General features: G+C 45.2%; 1 protein-coding gene across 11 annotated transcripts; it reads right to left on the reverse strand.

Moving 5' to 3' along the window:
- Positions 1 to 927: 927 nt before the first annotated feature.
- RAB41 (RAB41, member RAS oncogene family) lies at positions 928 to 18,759 on the reverse strand. 11 transcript variants are annotated; one of them, XR_005107450.1, is made up of 9 exons: positions 18,566 to 18,759; positions 16,957 to 17,015; positions 15,182 to 15,235; positions 9,265 to 9,373; positions 8,894 to 9,005; positions 5,668 to 5,761; positions 3,796 to 3,862; positions 3,010 to 3,243; positions 928 to 2,516 (listed from the first exon to the last, which is right to left on the reverse strand). XR_005107450.1 is itself a non-coding variant. In XM_037407871.1 (9 exons), exons 2-9 carry the CDS (start codon positions 16,980 to 16,982, stop codon positions 3,179 to 3,181), a joined length of 630 nt encoding a protein of 209 aa, XP_037263768.1. In that variant the 5' UTR covers positions 16,983 to 17,015; positions 18,566 to 18,677; the 3' UTR covers positions 928 to 3,178. The 11 variants fall into 11 exon arrangements, 7 of the variants coding, with proteins under 7 accessions (XP_037263768.1, XP_037263767.1, XP_037263765.1 ...); XM_037407871.1 differs by adding an exon at positions 12,944 to 13,049 and having other exon boundaries at positions 928 to 3,243; positions 9,265 to 9,370; positions 18,566 to 18,677; XM_037407870.1 differs by adding an exon at positions 12,944 to 13,049 and having other exon boundaries at positions 928 to 3,243; positions 18,566 to 18,677.
- Between the last annotated feature and the right edge of the window lie 154 nt (positions 18,760 to 18,913).

Below are 18,913 nucleotides of genomic sequence, written 5' to 3' on the forward strand. Positions count from 1 at the left end.
TGGGAGACTGCTCCAGCCCAGCCTGCTCTTCACTCACCGGGTGTTTGACAGAGAAGCTGACAATGGTGTGACACCTGCTCTCGGCTGCTGGAGTTCCGGTGTTCCCACACCCCTGAGCAGGCAGGAAAGTTTCAGCTGCCTGAACAGCATGCGGGGCCTGCATGGACGCGCAGACACTCCAGAGGCTTCTGCCTGGCCCAAGTGTCCTCTAGTTTACTTGGTGTTCTCCCTGTCTCCTCCAAGCAGCACCGACCCTGCCCCTTCCCAGCCCAAGTGGTATCAACTACCTCGTGTAGTAGAGGTCCCAAGCGGTGTCCTGCACCCTAAACATCTCCCTCCTGCCAGGCAGCTCGGACTGAGTGGCCCCTCTAACATAAGCCAAGACTTTGGTAGCAAACAGCCAGTGTCGTCCCCCCCACACCCCCACTCAGAGGCACAGAAGCCCACATCAGCGTTGGCAGCCACCCAGGCAAGGTCACATGTGTCAATGACATTCCGGCGATACTCGACGTTGTGCAGCACATCACACACAGTCTCCATGGGCACATCTGGGACATCAATGTGGCACTGCAAGGAGTACTGACAGCTCAGGACAGGCTCCCCAACCCCACCCTGTGCACCCCTCCCTGGCAGGGTCCCTGTGGGAGGGGGGTCCCTGTGCCCAGCAAGCGAACACTGCCATCAGGTTCCCAAACGCCTTGCACCACCAGGGGCGGAAGGGGCTGGCAAGGGCATGGGGAGAGGGACCCCACCACCAGTTTAAAAGCCCCACCTGGCTGGTTTAAAGCCCTTCTCATGCCACTCCCGAAGCCACGCCTGGAGCTCACCCCTCTCCCACTGTACTCTACACAGGACGGACTTGTACAACCTATGAGTAAAACAAGCAGAGACAGCCCAAGGGCCCTCGCAGCAGCAGGACAGTGAAGGTGTTGGTGAAATAACTTTATTTAGTGTGATACACGGCTGTGGTCAGACAGTCCATACTCATATTAATAGTCACACTTACTCGGCTAACAGCTAGGAGACAGCAGGGCCAGACACACACTCAATATTATACACATCCATAGAGAAGACAGTGGGAAGTGAACTATTTCATTTCACTAATTACCCGCCCCATTACTTAGGGTCTCCCCCCTCCCTCCCCCCTGGTCCGTGACTCAACAACACGACAGCAGAGCAGCGCACACCTGCCTGTGAGAAGGGGACAGCAAAACCTGTTCTACGGCAGACACGGACACACCGACAAACATCAGCAATTCCCACACAACAGGGGTATGTACAGAGGAGGGGGCCGAGTGGGACCTGGCTCTGCCAGCTGGGGCTGTGTGTAAAGGGGGGAAGGACACTCCAGAGCAGAATGGGAAACCACATCCCAGCTTCCTCCTGCAGGCCAGCTCACCCGGAGGGGAAGGGACAGGGCTCTGGGGAACAGAATGTCAGTCACCAGCAGAGAGGTGACTTGCAAGCCAACGTGGGGACTGCCAGCTCCAGTCCAAGGCTGCCCCTTCCCCTCCCATGACAGCCCACAGGCTTCTGAAGCATGCAGGCTGTGTCAGTGACCAACGGACATCCTGCTAGGGGAGTGTCACTAATGACTGAATGCTGCTGTCCCCACCCATCACACTGTGGTCAGTCACTCTCCTGCCTACTACCATCCTCCCTGTCAGCATGACACAGGCCAGGAGATGAAAAAAACAGCGAATGGCTTACCATTATCTGACTGTTTTATCCTCCTCTCTGTCAACCTAACGACTTCTGGTTGGGACAGATGGATGAAAAAAAACCCAGTCAAAAGTCTCTGAAAAGCTCTATTAACATAATTAGAAACCAGGGGCAGGGGAAAGAAGAGGTATTTCCCAACCTCCAAGGTCGAGAAGTGACACCAAAATTCGCTTCAGCAGCATACAATCCCTCCATTCCTCTCCCCAGGTCTGACTATAAATCCCTGCCCACTGCTCATCTCAGCTTTGGCCATGCTGCAGCTTCAAACTACCCCAAAAATGAGAATGCTACTAGCCCCATCCTCCAGAAGTCTACTACAAAGGCAGAAGCAGCTATGTATGATTTCACCAAGCAGCAACCTAGGTATGGGAGTAGAACAGCTATCGCTGCCCTTTACTCTCCTGTAGCTCTCCTGCTCCACGTGAAGAAGCTCCCAGTCTACATGATGAGGAACAAGAGAACAGAGACTAAGAAAGGAGCCTGAACAGCATCTGTGACTCCCAGGGCAGCTGTTGCCCTGTAGTGATGGATTTTGAGCAACTGTTTGCTTTCTCTGTTGACAGACAGGTCCCAGGTCTCTACAAACCACCCTGAGAAACTCTCCCCACCCAGCCTCAAGCTGCAAAGCCTCTGTACCCTCTTCCTTCCCCACATCTGACACCCAACACTCACCGAGCGCCAGCGTCCTCTGGATGGGAAGATATTCCAACTGAGGAGAGCAGTCTGTGGGATGTCTCTGCTACACAAACGGGAGCAACAAGGCCAAAGCTATCAGAGTCTGGGGGTTTCCAGTGCTGTGTATAACACGAGGGGCAAAACTCAGAAGTCGTGAGCAATGAGTTAGCCAAGATTATCCACAGAAAGGAGAAACTAAGGAGCTATTATTGTGTGTGCCCTGCAGGAAGCAAAAGCCTAGAAACAGATAACCTGTATTGTCCAAAAAGGCAAGGCCAAGTCAAACTGACTGGTTTAAAAGGAGCAGCCTTTCAAGAGAGGAAGTCGGGATGCAGGACAAAGACAGGGCTGGAGTGGACAGGGAACTAGTTAGGATGCAAGGCAGTAAGGAAGGTGGAAAGCCCACCCCCAAGCTTTATTTTTGTCTTCCCTAACTTTGTGGCTTTTCCATTGCATTCACAAGATACATCTGAGCAGACAGGCTCGAGGTGGGGAAGAGGGGGAGGAGGAGAGGAAGAGAGAGAGTGTAAAGGGCACCACAGTGCCAAAGTGCAACAACATAAAAAAATAAAATAAAAGACAGGACACTCATTCTGCACTCAGGGCTCATACCATGCAGTAACAGGGGCGGCCGGGGCTGCTCCCCACCAGTAAACAGGGAGTTCGCTCGCTTAGTAGATTGTTTTTTCAGCCCACAAAGTAGGGTTGCCTAGCCAATGCGCGGTGATGTTCTTCAGTGAGACTGGCCGGTTGGGGAATGTGCTGCTACAGAACAGGCCTGTTAGCAGGAGCACCCGCTCTCCGTTACTGGCTGCTCAGGAGGTTTCTCTAGTTTGATGTCAATCACTGCAGCAGACAAGTTAAGGCAATCACCCAATTCAAGGAAAAACAAGAAGGAAAGAACAGAGAAAGGGATCAATATCTGAGAAGGTTGTTAGCTGTCCCTTCTTGCTAAGGGCAGGTGTTTTAGCAGAGCAAACCATATCCTGCCTGAACAGAATTAACTGCAAACCAGCAGACTTGGTATGTCATGACCTTTTAGAGAACAGAGCCCAATCAGATAGGTCTGCACAGAAGACAGCTCTGTGCAAAAAGAGGAAAACATCAACAGTATTTTAAAACTGTGCATTTTATCCTAAGGTTAAGTGGAAAAAGCAAAATTTGTGCCTGCCATTATAAGTAGTTGTGTATGTTTATATATAGACCACAAGCAGGGTCATCAATTTACGTCCACAGCTAAGCACTACACTATACTGGCGGTTTCAGACACCTCTCTGCAAAAACCCAATAAGGCCCCTCCCCACAATGTGCCAAAAAGTCAGTAAGCCCAACCTAACAAAAGACAGTTGCCAAATTCTATGAGAACAGGAAAAGTTACTGATGAGAAAGCAAGGATACTGTCTTCTTTGCTCTTCTCTGGTGTGCTGTCCATCCCAGGTAAGGCAGCAGCCACACGACGGAAAAGCTGAAAAACAGCAATAGGAAAGCTGAAGGCTTGTCAGAAAAAAAAAAATACATGTTAAAAACCCCACTGCCTTACAGAACTGTACAAACTTGTAATGTAGGTACTTCAGCAAGCAAAGATTGACAAATGCTATGAGAATTTTATCTATGAAATCTAACAAGTTTTATTAAATTATTATTCAGTGCCTATCAAACAGGCAGGTTTATTTTACCTTTTTCTGCTTGAACACAACATGGAATTAATTGCCAACAGTTCTTCCAGGGACACACAGAACAGTTCCCCTCCTGCACTAAGCATGCCATTTCCAGCCTCAACTGCTTTTGCACACAGCACCATTACAGCGCACAACTCAGGACTTCTGATGAGTGACCTCGCAAGAGGCAGATGGTTTAAGAAGCCTATGGAATGACTGAGGTTTTACAACCCATCCTTTTGGTTCAATTCTGCTGCAAAACAGCTATTTCTGAGCAGAACAGCTGGCTCAAGTGAGCTGCATTTAAGCTATTAAGGACACGCTAGAGCTAGGAAGGACTATCATATCCCCATAAAAACCAGAAAATAGTTTTGCATATATTTCCAAGTCAATGCTTAGAGCTCCTCCTGCTGACATCAATGCAGCAGCTATCACAATTCAGACACTGCTAAGCAGTCTGGTGAAACGTGCTGCATAAAGAACTAGAGGAAAGATGTCCTAATCATCATTTTTCTCACAGTAGCTTGGTAGGGGCTTCTCACCCACCCCTCCAAACTGCATTATTTGCAAAATCGAGCCACCGAGGTTCCAGCAAGGTGCTGCAGTTAGTATCTCTTTAGTCACTTACGTTCTCACTGCAAACACCCGCTAGGCAAATAAAGCAATAGTAAGTTAGAACCAAAGACTAAAGTGGATTCAATCCAGAATAGCCAAAAGAAACAAAACTGAAGTCTCCTAATCCCATTGTGAGGTTCTCCTAACCAGCTGGTGTGCAGCAAGCTGGCAAGTATGTTTCCCAGCTGCCACCAGCAGTACTTATGCTCCTTGCAGACCCCTGGACTTTACAGCTGCCTTACTCCCCAAGTTTTGCCACACTTCAGAATGATTCCTGAACTAGCAAAGAGTGCATTCACAAGCTTACAGCCAAGAGGTAATGGGCACAAACTGAAACACAAGAAATTCTGCTTAAACATAAGAAAAAAAGTTTAACTTTTTTTAAATTATTATTGTACAGATAGTCAAACACTGCAACAGTTGCCTGGAGAGATGGAGCCTCTATCCTTCGAGATACTCAAAACTCAGCTGGAGTCAGTTCTGGGCAGCCTGCTCTGAGCATGAAGGTTGGACTAGATCTCCAGAGAGCCCTTCCAACCTCAACTATTCCAAGATTTTCCTCTGCGGCTTGCAACAGAAGCAGGAACTTCTTTCTACTCTAGCGCACCAGCATCATAAGCAATTATCCCAACCAATGCCAACACTGATTTTAGAAAACAGTGCATTGACTGTTAACAAAAGCAAAGGGAATGCACAGAACTGGGTTTGCCTGGCTGCACAAAATAGTGCCACTCCTATCCATCAGCACATTCTAGTTTTAGGTTCTCCTTTCTTTCAGTGTAAGTTTGCTTAATTTAACAGGGAAGCACTGACTCGACAGGGAAGGAGCTTCCTCCAGATAAAGCAGCAGCAGTAATCATTGGGCAAAAGGCATTTCAGGGGCTGACGTTAAACAATACAAGTAAATACCTGACAGAACACAACCCCCAAGCAGAGCATACACATACAGAGCAGTAAAGTACAGATTTCCTGGCTTTAGAATAGAACATTCATCTACCTGTTTCACATTGTATCCAGTCTTTGCACTGGTCTCAATAAACATCACATTCAGCTCTTTGGCTCTCTGTTCACCTTCTTCTGTAGTGATTTGCCTGGATGAAGACGCAAACAGAAGCACAAGGACAGAAAGGAAGAACAGACAGGAAGCATTAAGAGATGTCTGTGACCAAGATGCTTTTCACTGGAGAGCTGCTTCACCACCCCTTCCAAGAGCGCTCAGTCCATCAGTGGTGTCCTCAGGACCTCCAAGTCTTTAAGACCCCCAGGTCCTCCAGCTTTGAATGAAACAACCTCAGGTAAGTTACTCGGGGAATGCCTGGACTTTGACTGTTAGTAATGGATGGTCAGCACAGGATGAAGTTTGTGCAGGATATTTCACCTCATTCATAGCATCCTCAAAGGAAGGAAGAGCCCCCATACACTGCACCTGATACAAAAAGCAGTTTCCCAAAAGTCAATAGAAGAGAATTCCATGAGGTTACAGAGAGATTTCAGAAAGGCTCCAGCAGCAAGTACACTGCAACAGCAAGTGCTAGGCTGCTGCCTGCGAGTGAGCACCTGCAATTGCATCTCTGATCAATACCCTGTACATACCTGTTTCACATTATATCCTGCTTTAGCACTGGTTTCAATATACACCATATTCAGTTCTTGGGCTTTTCTCTCACCCTCCTCTATAGAAACCTGTCTACAGCAATGAGAACAAATCACAGAAAAGAAAAACCTAAACAAAGAAAAATACTCCAAAACCAAAATGAAAACTGCACGGAAAAAATAGCCACTAAGTGAAGCAACATTAACAGGGAAGAAAAATTTAACAGGCTGTACCAGATAAGAACAGTGTTATTTTTAGTTCAGCTTTTTGGCCTCAGAACTTAACTTGCATCATCACTTGGTTTTTACCATAGAACAAATGGCTTCCAATACACTGTATTCCATTTGGCAAAACATGACCAAGCTCAGACTGATACTGTGGCTTTGTACAGCCTTAAAAGGACCAGTATTTCAGCCTAACACAAATCTAACCTCCTTTTAAAAGAAAGACAAGGCAGCTTCTTCTCCTGGAAGTTGGATATACACCATAATTCCACATTCTAACTTAGACCAGGACTACTGTCACATTAAACTTCTAAAATAAGAGCTTCTAGCACTATATGAACTTCAAACGTAGCTATGTTTCAAACAATTTTCAGGTATTTTTAATTCTTATGGCAGTGCTGCATCAGCTGTCCTGTGCATGCACTCCACTTCACTTATGTACTATCAGGAAATTGTCCAAGGCTGTAATTATCCCCTTGGGTTTTCCAGTTCCAGATAAAACTGGATTTTGATAGAAATTAGAAGGCCTCCAATCTAAATGCCAGGTTATTCATTTAGGGAGCTGCAGTTACTTCTAGCTCCCAGGAGGGCATAAGAGATACTAAGTTGTCAACATCCAGAACTGACTACAGTACACCACCTTGGATTTTGCTCTGTTGCTTTTGTAAACTGATTTCAGACTAGACTAATCCGAGGTCTTGCCACCAGCAGTTCTTAATCCAAATCAGCTACGCACATTTTTATCGTATTTCTGAAGCTCTGAGCACCAAGCTTCACCAATAATTCCAAAGTGCAAGGCACAGGACACTTAGAATGGCCTCCCACTGGAAGTGGGAAAAGCCAACAGTTGTCAAGCCTAAGGTGGTCTGCATGGAGGACAGAGAACACACTTCTCTAAGAACCATCAGTACAAAGCCCATACAGTGCCCAGCTGGAGCCTAACTTTATCCTTTTCCCCACTGACTCAAGCCACTAGCAAGTATTAGAATCGTCTGTGCTTTTCCTACTAGGCATGGCAAACAAAAACCTAACAGCATGACTTTTAAGGGACAAAGGGCAGAAAGCATCTGCTGACACCATTTTGTGCAGTCAAGGATGCTGGGTATTGTCTTGTACAAGCATTTGGACAACACTAAAACCACAAGGGAAAACTCACATCACAATACATTCTGCAGCAATATGTACACTGCAGGACTGAGTAAAGCAAGGCTTAGAATTTAAAATGTGGTAGCATCCAACAGTGAAACAGTGAGATCCCTATTTGGGCCATCATCCCAAGAAACAGTAAACAGGCAGTTCGGACAATAATGCCAGATTTTCCTGAGAAAACATTAATGTTCCACCTGTAAGGCCTTTCAATCTGTTATCAGATCAGAAGTATCTCATGAACAACCGAAGTATAAGGGTTTGATTTTTAAGACCTCATTTTGCTGTGCGATCCAGGCGTTTCCTACTTCTGTCTTTTTAAGATGCTTTCTTTTGCATCAGGTAATTCTCCATCATTTCAATACTTTGTATGTCCCATGACATACAAACCACACATTTTAGAGTACTTGGTGTATATGAAGATGTTTCAGCTTAAATTGTTTGGACTGTAAGGAACTGCATGGCTTACTCTATCTTCCCTTTGCCAACTACTACTGAAACTAACCATTAAAATAAAAATCTTTCCTTATCTACAATTTCTGATGACTTCATAAAGAATGATAAATCTCTGAAAACAAACAAAATTTTTGCTAAATCAACAATCAAGAGAAGAATCTGAAACAGAAATGCAAAAGCACAAGCCTGTGGTCTAAGAAGCCATTACATTGGTTATGTTGGTTGAAGTGGCATTGTAGGATTAAGAGTTTTAGCAGGAAAATACTTTATGACATTTTTGTGCAGTACATTGTCCACATGATTTTAAGAGTCTAATTAACTTTTTCCATCTCTTGGGGAAGCCCACTTTTGCTAATCTAGTTTCCTCTCACATATCCACAACATCTCAGTTTGTGTTACGACATGAAACTGATTCTCAGAAGGAAACCTTTTAGACTGTTACTGTAAAAGCTCATGCTTCATCTTGTAACAAGAAACTGTACTATGAACTTAACAGCTGCACATGTAGAATGATGTAAATAGGATTACAGTAGATTTCCTTGCTTTTCCAAGACATCTTTCTGGCTTTATCTCAGCATGAAAAGAAAAATCACACACTCTGTCGTGAAATGTGGTATAGAGATAAAAGGAGGGGTTTTTCAGGTGGGTTTGTTTTAACCGAAAGGGAATAACTTTCATTTGCTGAAACCAGAAAACTAAACTTAATGACAAGCCATTTATGCTTCATTTAAAATCAACAATTGTTTTGAAGACAGACCAGTCAGCCAGTTCCTTGCTTTTACAGGGCAGCTCCCCTCCATTACCTCTTGTCTGCCAGGTCAGTTTTGTTCCCCACCAACATGATGATGACATCACTTCCTCTCTCTGTCCGCACATCATCAATCCACTTGGAGGTTTGCTGGAAAGAATTCAAGTCTGTAAAGAAGAATCAAATAGGAGTGCTGAGGATAAAACTTTTTAGAGAGGGAGAATGCTATGCCTGTACTCAGGTGCTTCTCCAGATCTCACCACACCACATATAAATGACCCATAAATTGTTTTCTGCTCAGAAAAACAAGGAGGGGGAAAAAACATTTCTAATGGTAATCATCTTTTTGCAGAACTTCTGGTTGTAACTTATTAGTTCTGCTTACATGTAGCATTTCAAATAATGAGACATCAAAGTATCACTCACTTGTAATGTCATAGACTACCACAGCAATAGTGGAGTCGCGGATGTAGCTGGGAATGAGACTGCGGAACCGCTCCTGGCCTGCTGTGTCCCAAAGCTGCAGCCGAACCTGCTGGTACCAGGCCAGGGAGAGCACAGAGAAAGAGAGAGAAAGAGAGCAAGAGAGAAAAGAAAGGAGGAAACTGTCCTTTAGAGAAAAGGCCATTTCTACAATCAACTGTATGCAGCTCAGTCTGAGAAGCTGACCTTGTAATCTTACCCAAAATATCCAAACACCACAGAAGTTTGCTTTTTTGACTGTAGACAATGTGCTTTTAATTACCTCCTTTGCTCATCTAGAGATTCTGTTATTCCCAAAGAGTCCTAGGTTATGACTGCTATCTTACTGCTGATAGCAGTGCCTAACAATACAGAGCTGGTTTTCCTGCTCTACCCAGGATTATGTATGGGGTCATGACAGGACTCCTAGCATAGAGCATCTCAAATCACAGCTTTCTTGGGCAATTCCCACGTGACAGACATGCAATTCCCCCAGCCATGTAGTAAAATAGCATCTATTCTTCAGCATCAAGCATCCAGAAGATAGCAATGAGGATCTTCAGGCAAGATTAAGGCAATCAACAACCTCCGTTCCAGCTGAAACAAAAGCAGGTGTTACACACCGCAAGCTTCACAAGACACAAATGGCACAGGGCTCACCATCTCAGATAAGCACAAGAGTCAGATACAAGCACAAATGCTACGAGAGGCACAGTTTGATCTCCAGAACTATGCCCAAACACAAATTGACCTATCGTACACAGCAGCTCTAAGGTCTGGGACCTGCCTGTTTGAAACAACAATAGTCAAAACATGCCCAACTACCACACTGAATGCTTAACAGCAGCTTTTCACAACTGGGAGTGATAACATTTCCTTCCCAGTCATTACTCCACACTGTGAGCGGTACAAGTAGCACTCACTGTCAGAAAACACGATTGCTGTTGGCATTCTCAACAGGCATGAGTTTCACAGGAGGGCAGATACTGGTTCCCAGCTTAATTACATGACTTGGTTAAATGTGCTCACAAAGCCACTTATTCACCAATGAGGGAGAGCAGCTGTTTATGCACAGAACAGTAGTTAATAAGGCAGCTTGCAGGAGACTGGCTACACGGGAGAAAGCAGTTACAGAAGGACCAATAATTGGCTTGTTTAGAAAAGAAATACAAGCTCGACAGAGCACATGCCTGCAAAGTGTTTTGCTACTAGCAGATTCAAAACAACATCCTATCTACATCAGGATATGTAGATCTGATGAACTGCGGCTTCAGGAAGATTAGGGCTTATAGCTCATGCTTTGTTTTGAAGGCAGCCTTGATTACAGTAGCAAAGTCAAGGCTCTACTACCCCAGGAAACTCAGGGTGACTATCTCCAAGCACCTGGACAATATTACATCAGTGCTGAAAGATCAGATTGATAATGACAGCTCCTGGCTCTTGTTTCTGGACTTCACAACAAGCTCCCACGGAGTCCCCGAAACATTGCTGCTACACCAGACTATTCACCCAGGAAGTTTACCAAACTGATGATTTAAACACTCCAAACTTCAGACTCACAAAGAAGCAACCAGAGGAAGTACCACAGAACCAGGGAAGAACTGGTCCCAGTAATCTTGTTGTAGTGAAGGGTAGTGCTGTTTGAGGGAAGGCCTTCAGCTAATATGCAAGTACATGCAGGCACCCCTGAAGCGACCTGAGAAAGTGAGCTACAGTATTTCTGTGGCTTCTTGTTTCTACAAGTCAAAATTTGTGTGCACCCATTTTGGAGGAGAAGAGAAAATATAAACAGAAAATATAAACCACTCAAACAGAACAGTGTGCTAGTGACCCTACCAGTACAGAAAGATGAAAGCTCCTCAACCAAGAATTAACCCAGCCTCTCTCAGAAACAAAGCAACTTGTTCACAAAGGGGCCCAAGTTGCAGTATGGACTTTCACCACGGATGTCTCCACAGGCTACTTGCATTTCAAGATGCCCAGCAGATTAACAGTAACTAAGCAATTTCTCATTTTTCTTCTCAGCTCCCCACATGCTAGCTAACAGTTTTTCTCTACAAGTTAAAAGTATCTTGGCTGGCGCTTAAGTATACCCTGTGGGACTATCCCTATTTTACACTACCATGACCAGGATTAACTTACAGGAGACTATTTGAGGTTCCCACCACAAAAGACAACATACAGCTCTTCAGAGTGATAAAGGAAACTGTTTTTTTTTTAAATGCACTAGTGCTCACCATCACGATGCCCCCAGAAGTACACGAGCATGTTCCTTCATTAACACAAGAAAACTGAAAGCCTCTCAATCACTAAGAACAGAACAAAGAGCAGTAAAAAAGAAAAAATGAAATTATCTGAAAAGATTGGACCATTAACAAAGTATGATGAGATCAGCTTTCACTTAATTATATTTGACGTGTGTGGAAGCTGTTAAGAACTGCCTAGACTGGCAAGATTTTTCCACCTGCCTGGATAAACAGCATTCTGTACTGTACTGTCATAACAGTGGGGAGAGAAGATGCCAGCCTATGCAGCCTGCCTAACCTAGACGAGTTCCCAGCATAAGTTACCATGTGCACATCTCAGCACACCTCAAACAGATCACTTCAGTTTTACATTAGTTTACATCAAACCAGCAATCCTCCCAAAGTCAACTACTTAAGCTACAGGACTGGGAGAAAGGCCACATGATTATCTGCCCTCAATATGCAAGATAAATCATAACAGAAATCTATTATTTGTTAAGCACTTCAGTTAACCCAAGCAAAACAAATCCCTGGCCCATAAAGCCATAGAGTTTGTGACAGAATAAACACGGGCCAGAGATTTTTCATCTGCGCTGCGTTCTTTCCTTAGACATGGTGTTGGCTCACTGGTATAAATCCCGTCTAGATATTTATGCTAATACTGTAGCTTAACCAAAAGAGCCAGATCAACTGGAATGGGTTCTAACGAATTAATATCTTTGTATCTTATACTTAAAATATTCACACTAAAAGTTATAGGGAATTTCCCTCTACGCTTGTTTACTCTTTATAAACTATGGTAGTTACATCTGTTCTCTTTCAAAAGCTCTCGTTACACATATGAATTGCCAGCACTCTTCTTCAAAGAAATGGGAGTCTTGAATCCTCTTAAGTTGCTACATATCTTTTATTTAAATGGGTGTTGTACTGTTTTACCTGCTCTGACAGTGTTCTTTTGCTTTGGCATCTGAAGCTGTTACTTGTATTACCTCTCAAGTTATCCAGAAAGGAAAAAAAATAAATAATTGAGGTTTAAAAAAAACTGAAACCCAAATCAGAAAAGGTACACAGCTTTCCAAAGACTACCAACCACCTTTCATTCCAACCAGCAGACAAACGAGAAGTCACAATCCCTATTCACCTACCTGCCAATCCTCTATGTCATTTTATCATTTTTGCTTTGAGCAGACCAGAGTTTTCCAGTTTCCCAATTTCTGTACTACGGGATGGAGTTACCACTGGTTGTGGGGGAAGATGCTCAGCTATGTCCCCCTGAGCCCATGAAACTGGGGCCAATGGTCTACCTTAACTCTTTTCAGATAACACCACTACTTCCAATGCATAAAAGGTACATGTTAAAAGCAAGGTCCCTGCAGACACTCCGGCTCAATACCTACTTGTAATGTCAAAGACAATGACAGCCACAGCAGAGTCACGGATGTAGCTGGGAATGAGGCTGCGGAACCTCTCCTGGCCGGCTGTATCCCACAGCTGCAGCCTGATCTGGGAAATGGAAAAGTGTAGGGGAAGAAGGAGAGGGAAGAGCAGGAAAATGAAAAACAAAACCAAAACTCAAGTGAAATAAAAATAATAATTAAAAAAATTGCAAGGCAAAAATAATGCAACAAAAGGAAAGTTAAAATGGAACAGAAATGTGAAAAGAGCCAACGACACTTCTGAACACATTCGCACAGCAACCTCAGCCCAGCACATCTGAGAAACTTCCCTCCCTCTGCAGACCCATTAACAACTCACACATGTATCGTTCCATTTCATCGTAAGACCAAGATATCCCTAGAAAATACCTTCTCACACCATCTGCTGACAAGGGAAAGAAGCATACATACCTGAGGGCATCCTGCCATGTAAGGACTCTGGCTATAATGGCCTCACAAGCAGACTGCAACCTACAGCTAGTGAGATGCAGTGACTCCTAACCGTGAGGAGTGCACCACCCAGCTACTGATGAACCCACTGGAAAGCCAGATCCAGTGAAGCATAGTAGCAGGGTACAAGCCGGAACAGCAAACACCCTTGACTGGCTTATCTCATGCATAAATCCAACAAGTCTGTGAGGATATTGAGACACAGAAAAGACAAGACTACTACTTCGTCCCTCAAGAATGCGGTTGTAGCTGCAACATGGAACTGGCAGCGTGACAGTCAGGATCGAGGACAGGGCTTCTCGTGGCCCCAGTTCACTTAATGCCACAGGTCCCAAAGCACCTGAAACGTGCTGGAAATGGCACACTGACAGCTGCCTTCTGTGGGAGGCTACTGGAGATTGTTTTGAAGAAACACACTCCACATGTATTTGTCCATTCTGTTGGCTAGTACATGCTACCCAGGCCATATTTAGAGCCGAGTGATCCAGCATAGGTATAATTTCAGGATTTATCATTTGGTGTAAGGACATATTAAATACGCCGAAGCATATGCTGCAGTCAGAGGCTTAGCCATCTTCATTTCAAGCCGAGCAGTCAAAGCCTATTGCAAAACACAGCATTAGCCAGATATAAGAAGTTATTTCAATGTCTGAATTCTCCCAGCTTGTGTGCTTGTATTTCTCCCTCCTCTTATCTGCATTCAACACCTCTCTGTTATTTAAACAAGCTTTATGGGCTCTGTGGACCACTTATATAACCAGGAAAGCTAACAGTATATCCAACATGGCAAAGAAAATGGTATTTTCTGGATAGTGGCTAGCGGTTGAGGGACCTAACCTACACAACCACAAGAAATAAGACTACACTGCTGAAAACAGCATACAGGCCTTCCAACTTGCTTCCACAGGTGCCAAGCAGCATTCCCAGGATCTTTGTCTTCCTCTGCCACTGCCACTACCATTCAAGAATGTTACCAAAGTAGTTTCTCTCAAAGATTGTGCAAGGTCTTTTCTAACAGCAAATCACTGCTAAGATGGCAGAGAAGCACTCATGAAACTCACCACATGCACTGGCATGAGACTTCTTCAGAAACAACAACCCCAAAGCAACATAAACTACTTCCACCACACCACTGGCCCCTTCCTCTCTGCAACAGTTTCATACTTCCAGCCAGTAGTAAAACTAGCAAAACCTGAACTAATGAAAAGCGAAATACTGGAAGACAGGAGAGGGATGCGACGGATCTCTTTATGCAAAAAGTAGTGTCATGCAAGCTAAATCTAAAACTGCTTTATTAACAGTGCATCAGAAATGTGTTACAAAAGGAGCCTTTCTGCAAGGAGGAGGAACTTTGCCACCACTGGTAACCATGAATGACTTCAAGACTTTGAACTGCCCAGCATCTGCTTAGACCTATTTATACTAACAATCTCAGAGGCACAGCTCAAATTCTGGGAGCAAACGATGCCTACGGTACACATAACAGACAGCCCATTCCCCAGTATATGGACATTAGCTTGCCCCAGTTTTGCATGAAAGATTTTGACTTCATTCTAGAGATAGCAGATATTAACAAGAATCAGAAATAGGAGAGTGGGTCAGCAATTTGATTCAACAAAGGCTGTCCCTCTGAAAGCTGCTGTGGGATTTCAGCAGCCATTGGAGGAATGGCCAGGTGAAACAGCACGCACAGCAACTGCTGCTCCCGTGACTGCAGTTGCCATGCTATCACACAGATGCCTCACTTACCGTGCGATCTTCAAGATACATTGTTTTTGACAGGAAATCAATTCCAATGGTTGCCTGAAAAGAAGAAAAGCATTAGTAACTGCAACTTGGCCTTCCAGCATCTGCACATCAGATCTTTCTACACAAACTTCCAGAAATGTTCACAAACTTACAATTTAGCTGCTGAAGTCATTTGCCTTCAATATAATTGATAAAAACAAAGCAATCTGGATATCTGCACCATTTTCATTTCACATCATTCTTCCAACACTTCTCAATTGCACAAGAACCTCCAAGTCTCAATTTCAGCCTGGCATTCATGCATCTTAACAAAGATCGTATCTGAACAGGCATCCCCTTCTGGTCTACCACAATTCAGTCTGTAAGAATTATCTTATTAGAAATAAACAAAAGGTAGAGCAAATTACATATATAAACTGCGGGCAACTGCACTGAAAGCTAAAAAGCACTGTTTATTTGGATCTTTCCATTGCAGAACGTGCTTCCTTTCCAGTGACATTCATTTCCCAAGCAGTTCTTCCTGTAGGTCTCCTTCCATTCACATTTCCATTGCTATACAGCAATTCCGATAAAGACATTTAAAGTCATTTACTAAGTTAGATGTGCTCCCAGGCACTTAAATCAAGCAGATGTCCTAGCCCTAACCAGAAGACAGGTTACAGATATAACAAATTTTAGTATTTTAGACAGATTATCTCCAGTATTAACAAGGGTGCACAATGTGTTGTGGAAGGTCTCCATCAGAACGCAAACCATTCCAACGCAGAAGAGACCACAACAGTCAATTTCTGTATCAAGTACTTATTTCTGGGAGTCCAATTTTCTGCAGCCAGGAGACAGTTTATAACAACTATGATAAGCAGATAAATCCATGAAAGCACCTTACAAAAGTCAGGAAAAGAAACAGAAAGCACAAGAGGATCCAGCTCCAGTGAAAGACTAGTCCTCAAGGAAAAAAAAATCTTCTCTTCCTTTTCCAATTTAAAACTATCCCAGTCTAAACCAGCAACTCTTTCTGGCCTGGAGTAAAAGAAAACACCCTAGTCTCATCTTCTTTAAAGGTATTTGGTATTCTCTTGAAATACTGCTAAGTGCTTTTTATAGGACTAACCCTTCCTGAAATCTTCAGGCCTCTTACATATCTTCAGCTTTTCACCTGCAGCCTCTTCATCCCTACTCTGCTCCTTCCCTGCCAGAACTTCCCTAGCCTTTTCCATCTATAGCCTTCTAGTAAAAAAAAAAAAAAAAAAAAAAGGTAATAATTAAAAAAACTCAAAGAAAGAATATACCATGCTGACTTCTTGCAGATCTATCTCTCTGGACTCAACTATTCCTACTTAAATGGAAAACCTCTAAAGATGCTAGAGAAACAACGTTCATACCTTACTCACTCTAACTCCTTCCTGAGACTTCCATATCCATCATCTTCTCCATTACCAACCCCATAAACCAGTATTTCTCCCTTTTTTCCTCAAGGCATCTCACATATTCAAACAGGATCTAAACCTCACTTTTTTGTACACTGTATTTCCTGACACCATATTAGATGCTTGGGCTTAATCATGAAGTCTCACCTCCATTTCAAGGCACATTACAACCTTACATGATATTGAAATGACATTTCATGGAAAAATGCGCTTGGCCCTAACAGTTCCCACAGGCATACAATTTTATAGCAAGGAATAGATTTACCCTATATATCTATTAATAATATAGATTATTAATAGATACTACATATCTATTAAAAAAAAAAAAAAAAAGAGACTACCACATACCTGGTAAGTATTGTCAAAACTGTCATACATAAACCTGGTGATCAGAGAGGTCTTCCCAACTACAAAAGAAGAGAAAAGTTACTTTCAAGCAGCAGTGGGAAAAAATAACCACTGCTTTGGAAGCCACACACTGGTAGTGCTGATCAGAATGCAGCTGCCAATCTAAGGCTACTCCTGAAAAATAACCAGCTAAGAAATTAATTTACAAAATGACAGAAGCATGTTCAGCCAAATCAATCTCAGTAAATAAAATTAAACATGATGATAACTTGGTCCTCAAATTAGGTATGTTGTGATGCATATGACAAAAAAATAATGTCTTTGCTTCAAGCAAGCAGTAAATCTGCTTTGTTACTCATATTTTGCTACTTATGTAATCACCAGGTCTAGGACGTGCAAGCATAAACATCAAACCAAGACAGAGTGATGTCCTGAACGCTGTTTAGCCACCTCTGGCTGGATAGAAAAGCAACATTCAGGGCATAACATCCTTTCTTGATAACAAGATTTTAGATACAGAGTAAACTTTGGTAGCTTGCTTAAAAACTTTACATTTACATCTCCAAATATTATCAAGAGACAAAGTGCAGAAATGACAAGAAATGGGAACCATGGGTACGATTTCTGATTCTCTCTCGGAAAGCTAGAAGAAACCAAGAAAAATTCAAAGGACATGGATGAAAAAGAAGAGGGAAAAGGAATAAACTGCCTGGAAATGTTGTGAAATTGAGAATATTGGAGAGGGTTAAAAACAGGTTAGACAAATATTTATCAGCAGTAAAGTCGATCCTGCCTTGGTAAGGCAGGGGAATTGAATAAATTCTAGAGATTCCTCCAAGACCTACAGTTCTGGGGTCTGACGCAAGGTAAGCGGTAAGAGATCTAAAGAGTAATACAACAAAGAACACCATAATTTCAAGGAAAAGGTACAACTCATCCATATATTACGAGGAAAGGAGTACAAAAGGGAATCGACTTCAGGTTAAACAAACAAAAAGACGCTAAGGGAGGCAGCAGCCATGCCACACCAACAGCACCGCCCTGCCGCTTGTTTCCTCTCTCCACTGTACGCCACACGCGCGGTGCGACGGCCAGAGACACCGCACGCGGGGCGGAGCGGCAGCCCCCGAGCCGCCGCCGCTCCCCGCGCCCGGCCCCGCGCCTCCCCGCGCACGGCGGCGGGCGGGCGGCCCGGGGGCAGGCAGGCCGGCTGCGCGGCGGGAACGGGCACCGGGCCGCTCAGCAGCCCCGCGCTTCCCGCCGGCTGGAGCCCAAGGCCGGACCTCGGCGGGCCGCCCCTCCCTCGGGCGGGCTCCCTCCGGCCGCCGCCTCCCGCGGGGGGCCTGACGGCTTCTTACCGCCTTCCCTCAGGCGGAAAGAGGCCCTTAACGGTTCCGCCGCCGCCGCCAGACTCTCACGGCCCTCACCGGATCCTCCCCCGCCCCGGGAGCCTTCGGCGCTCCCTCGCCCCCCCAGCGCCCCCCCGGGCCCCTGACGGCTGCTCGCCGCCCCCCCCCGCAGGGGAAGGCCCACGACGGCTCCTCATCCTCCCCCCGCGCGGGGCCGGGGCCAGGGCCAGGCCCCTGCCGCCCCCCGCCGCCCCGCTCACCGCTCTGCTCGCCCAGAAAGACGAGCTTGAACTTCCTCAGCGGGTTCCCGAACTCGCCGCCGCTGCCGGGGGCGGACATGGCGGCGCGGGGAGGCCGAGCTGGAGCCGTGACTGAGGAGAAGGAGACACCGCCGCGCGCACACCGGCACCGCCGCCGCCCCGCCCGCCGCGTCGTCGTCACTTCCGCCGCCGTCACCCGCACGTCACTCCGCCACACCCCGGGGCGGGCGGTTGCCATGGCGCCGGGCCGGCCTCCGGGGGCGGGCAGAGGCCCGCTGTACCTGGGGCGGGGTCCGCCGGGGGCGGCCTGTACCGGAGGGGCCCGGCCGGGAGCGGCCACTGGCGGAT

Source organism: Falco rusticolus, chromosome 14, assembly GCF_015220075.1.
Source record: "Falco rusticolus isolate bFalRus1 chromosome 14, bFalRus1.pri, whole genome shotgun sequence".
Lineage (NCBI taxonomy): Eukaryota > Metazoa > Chordata > Aves > Falconiformes > Falconidae > Falco > Falco rusticolus.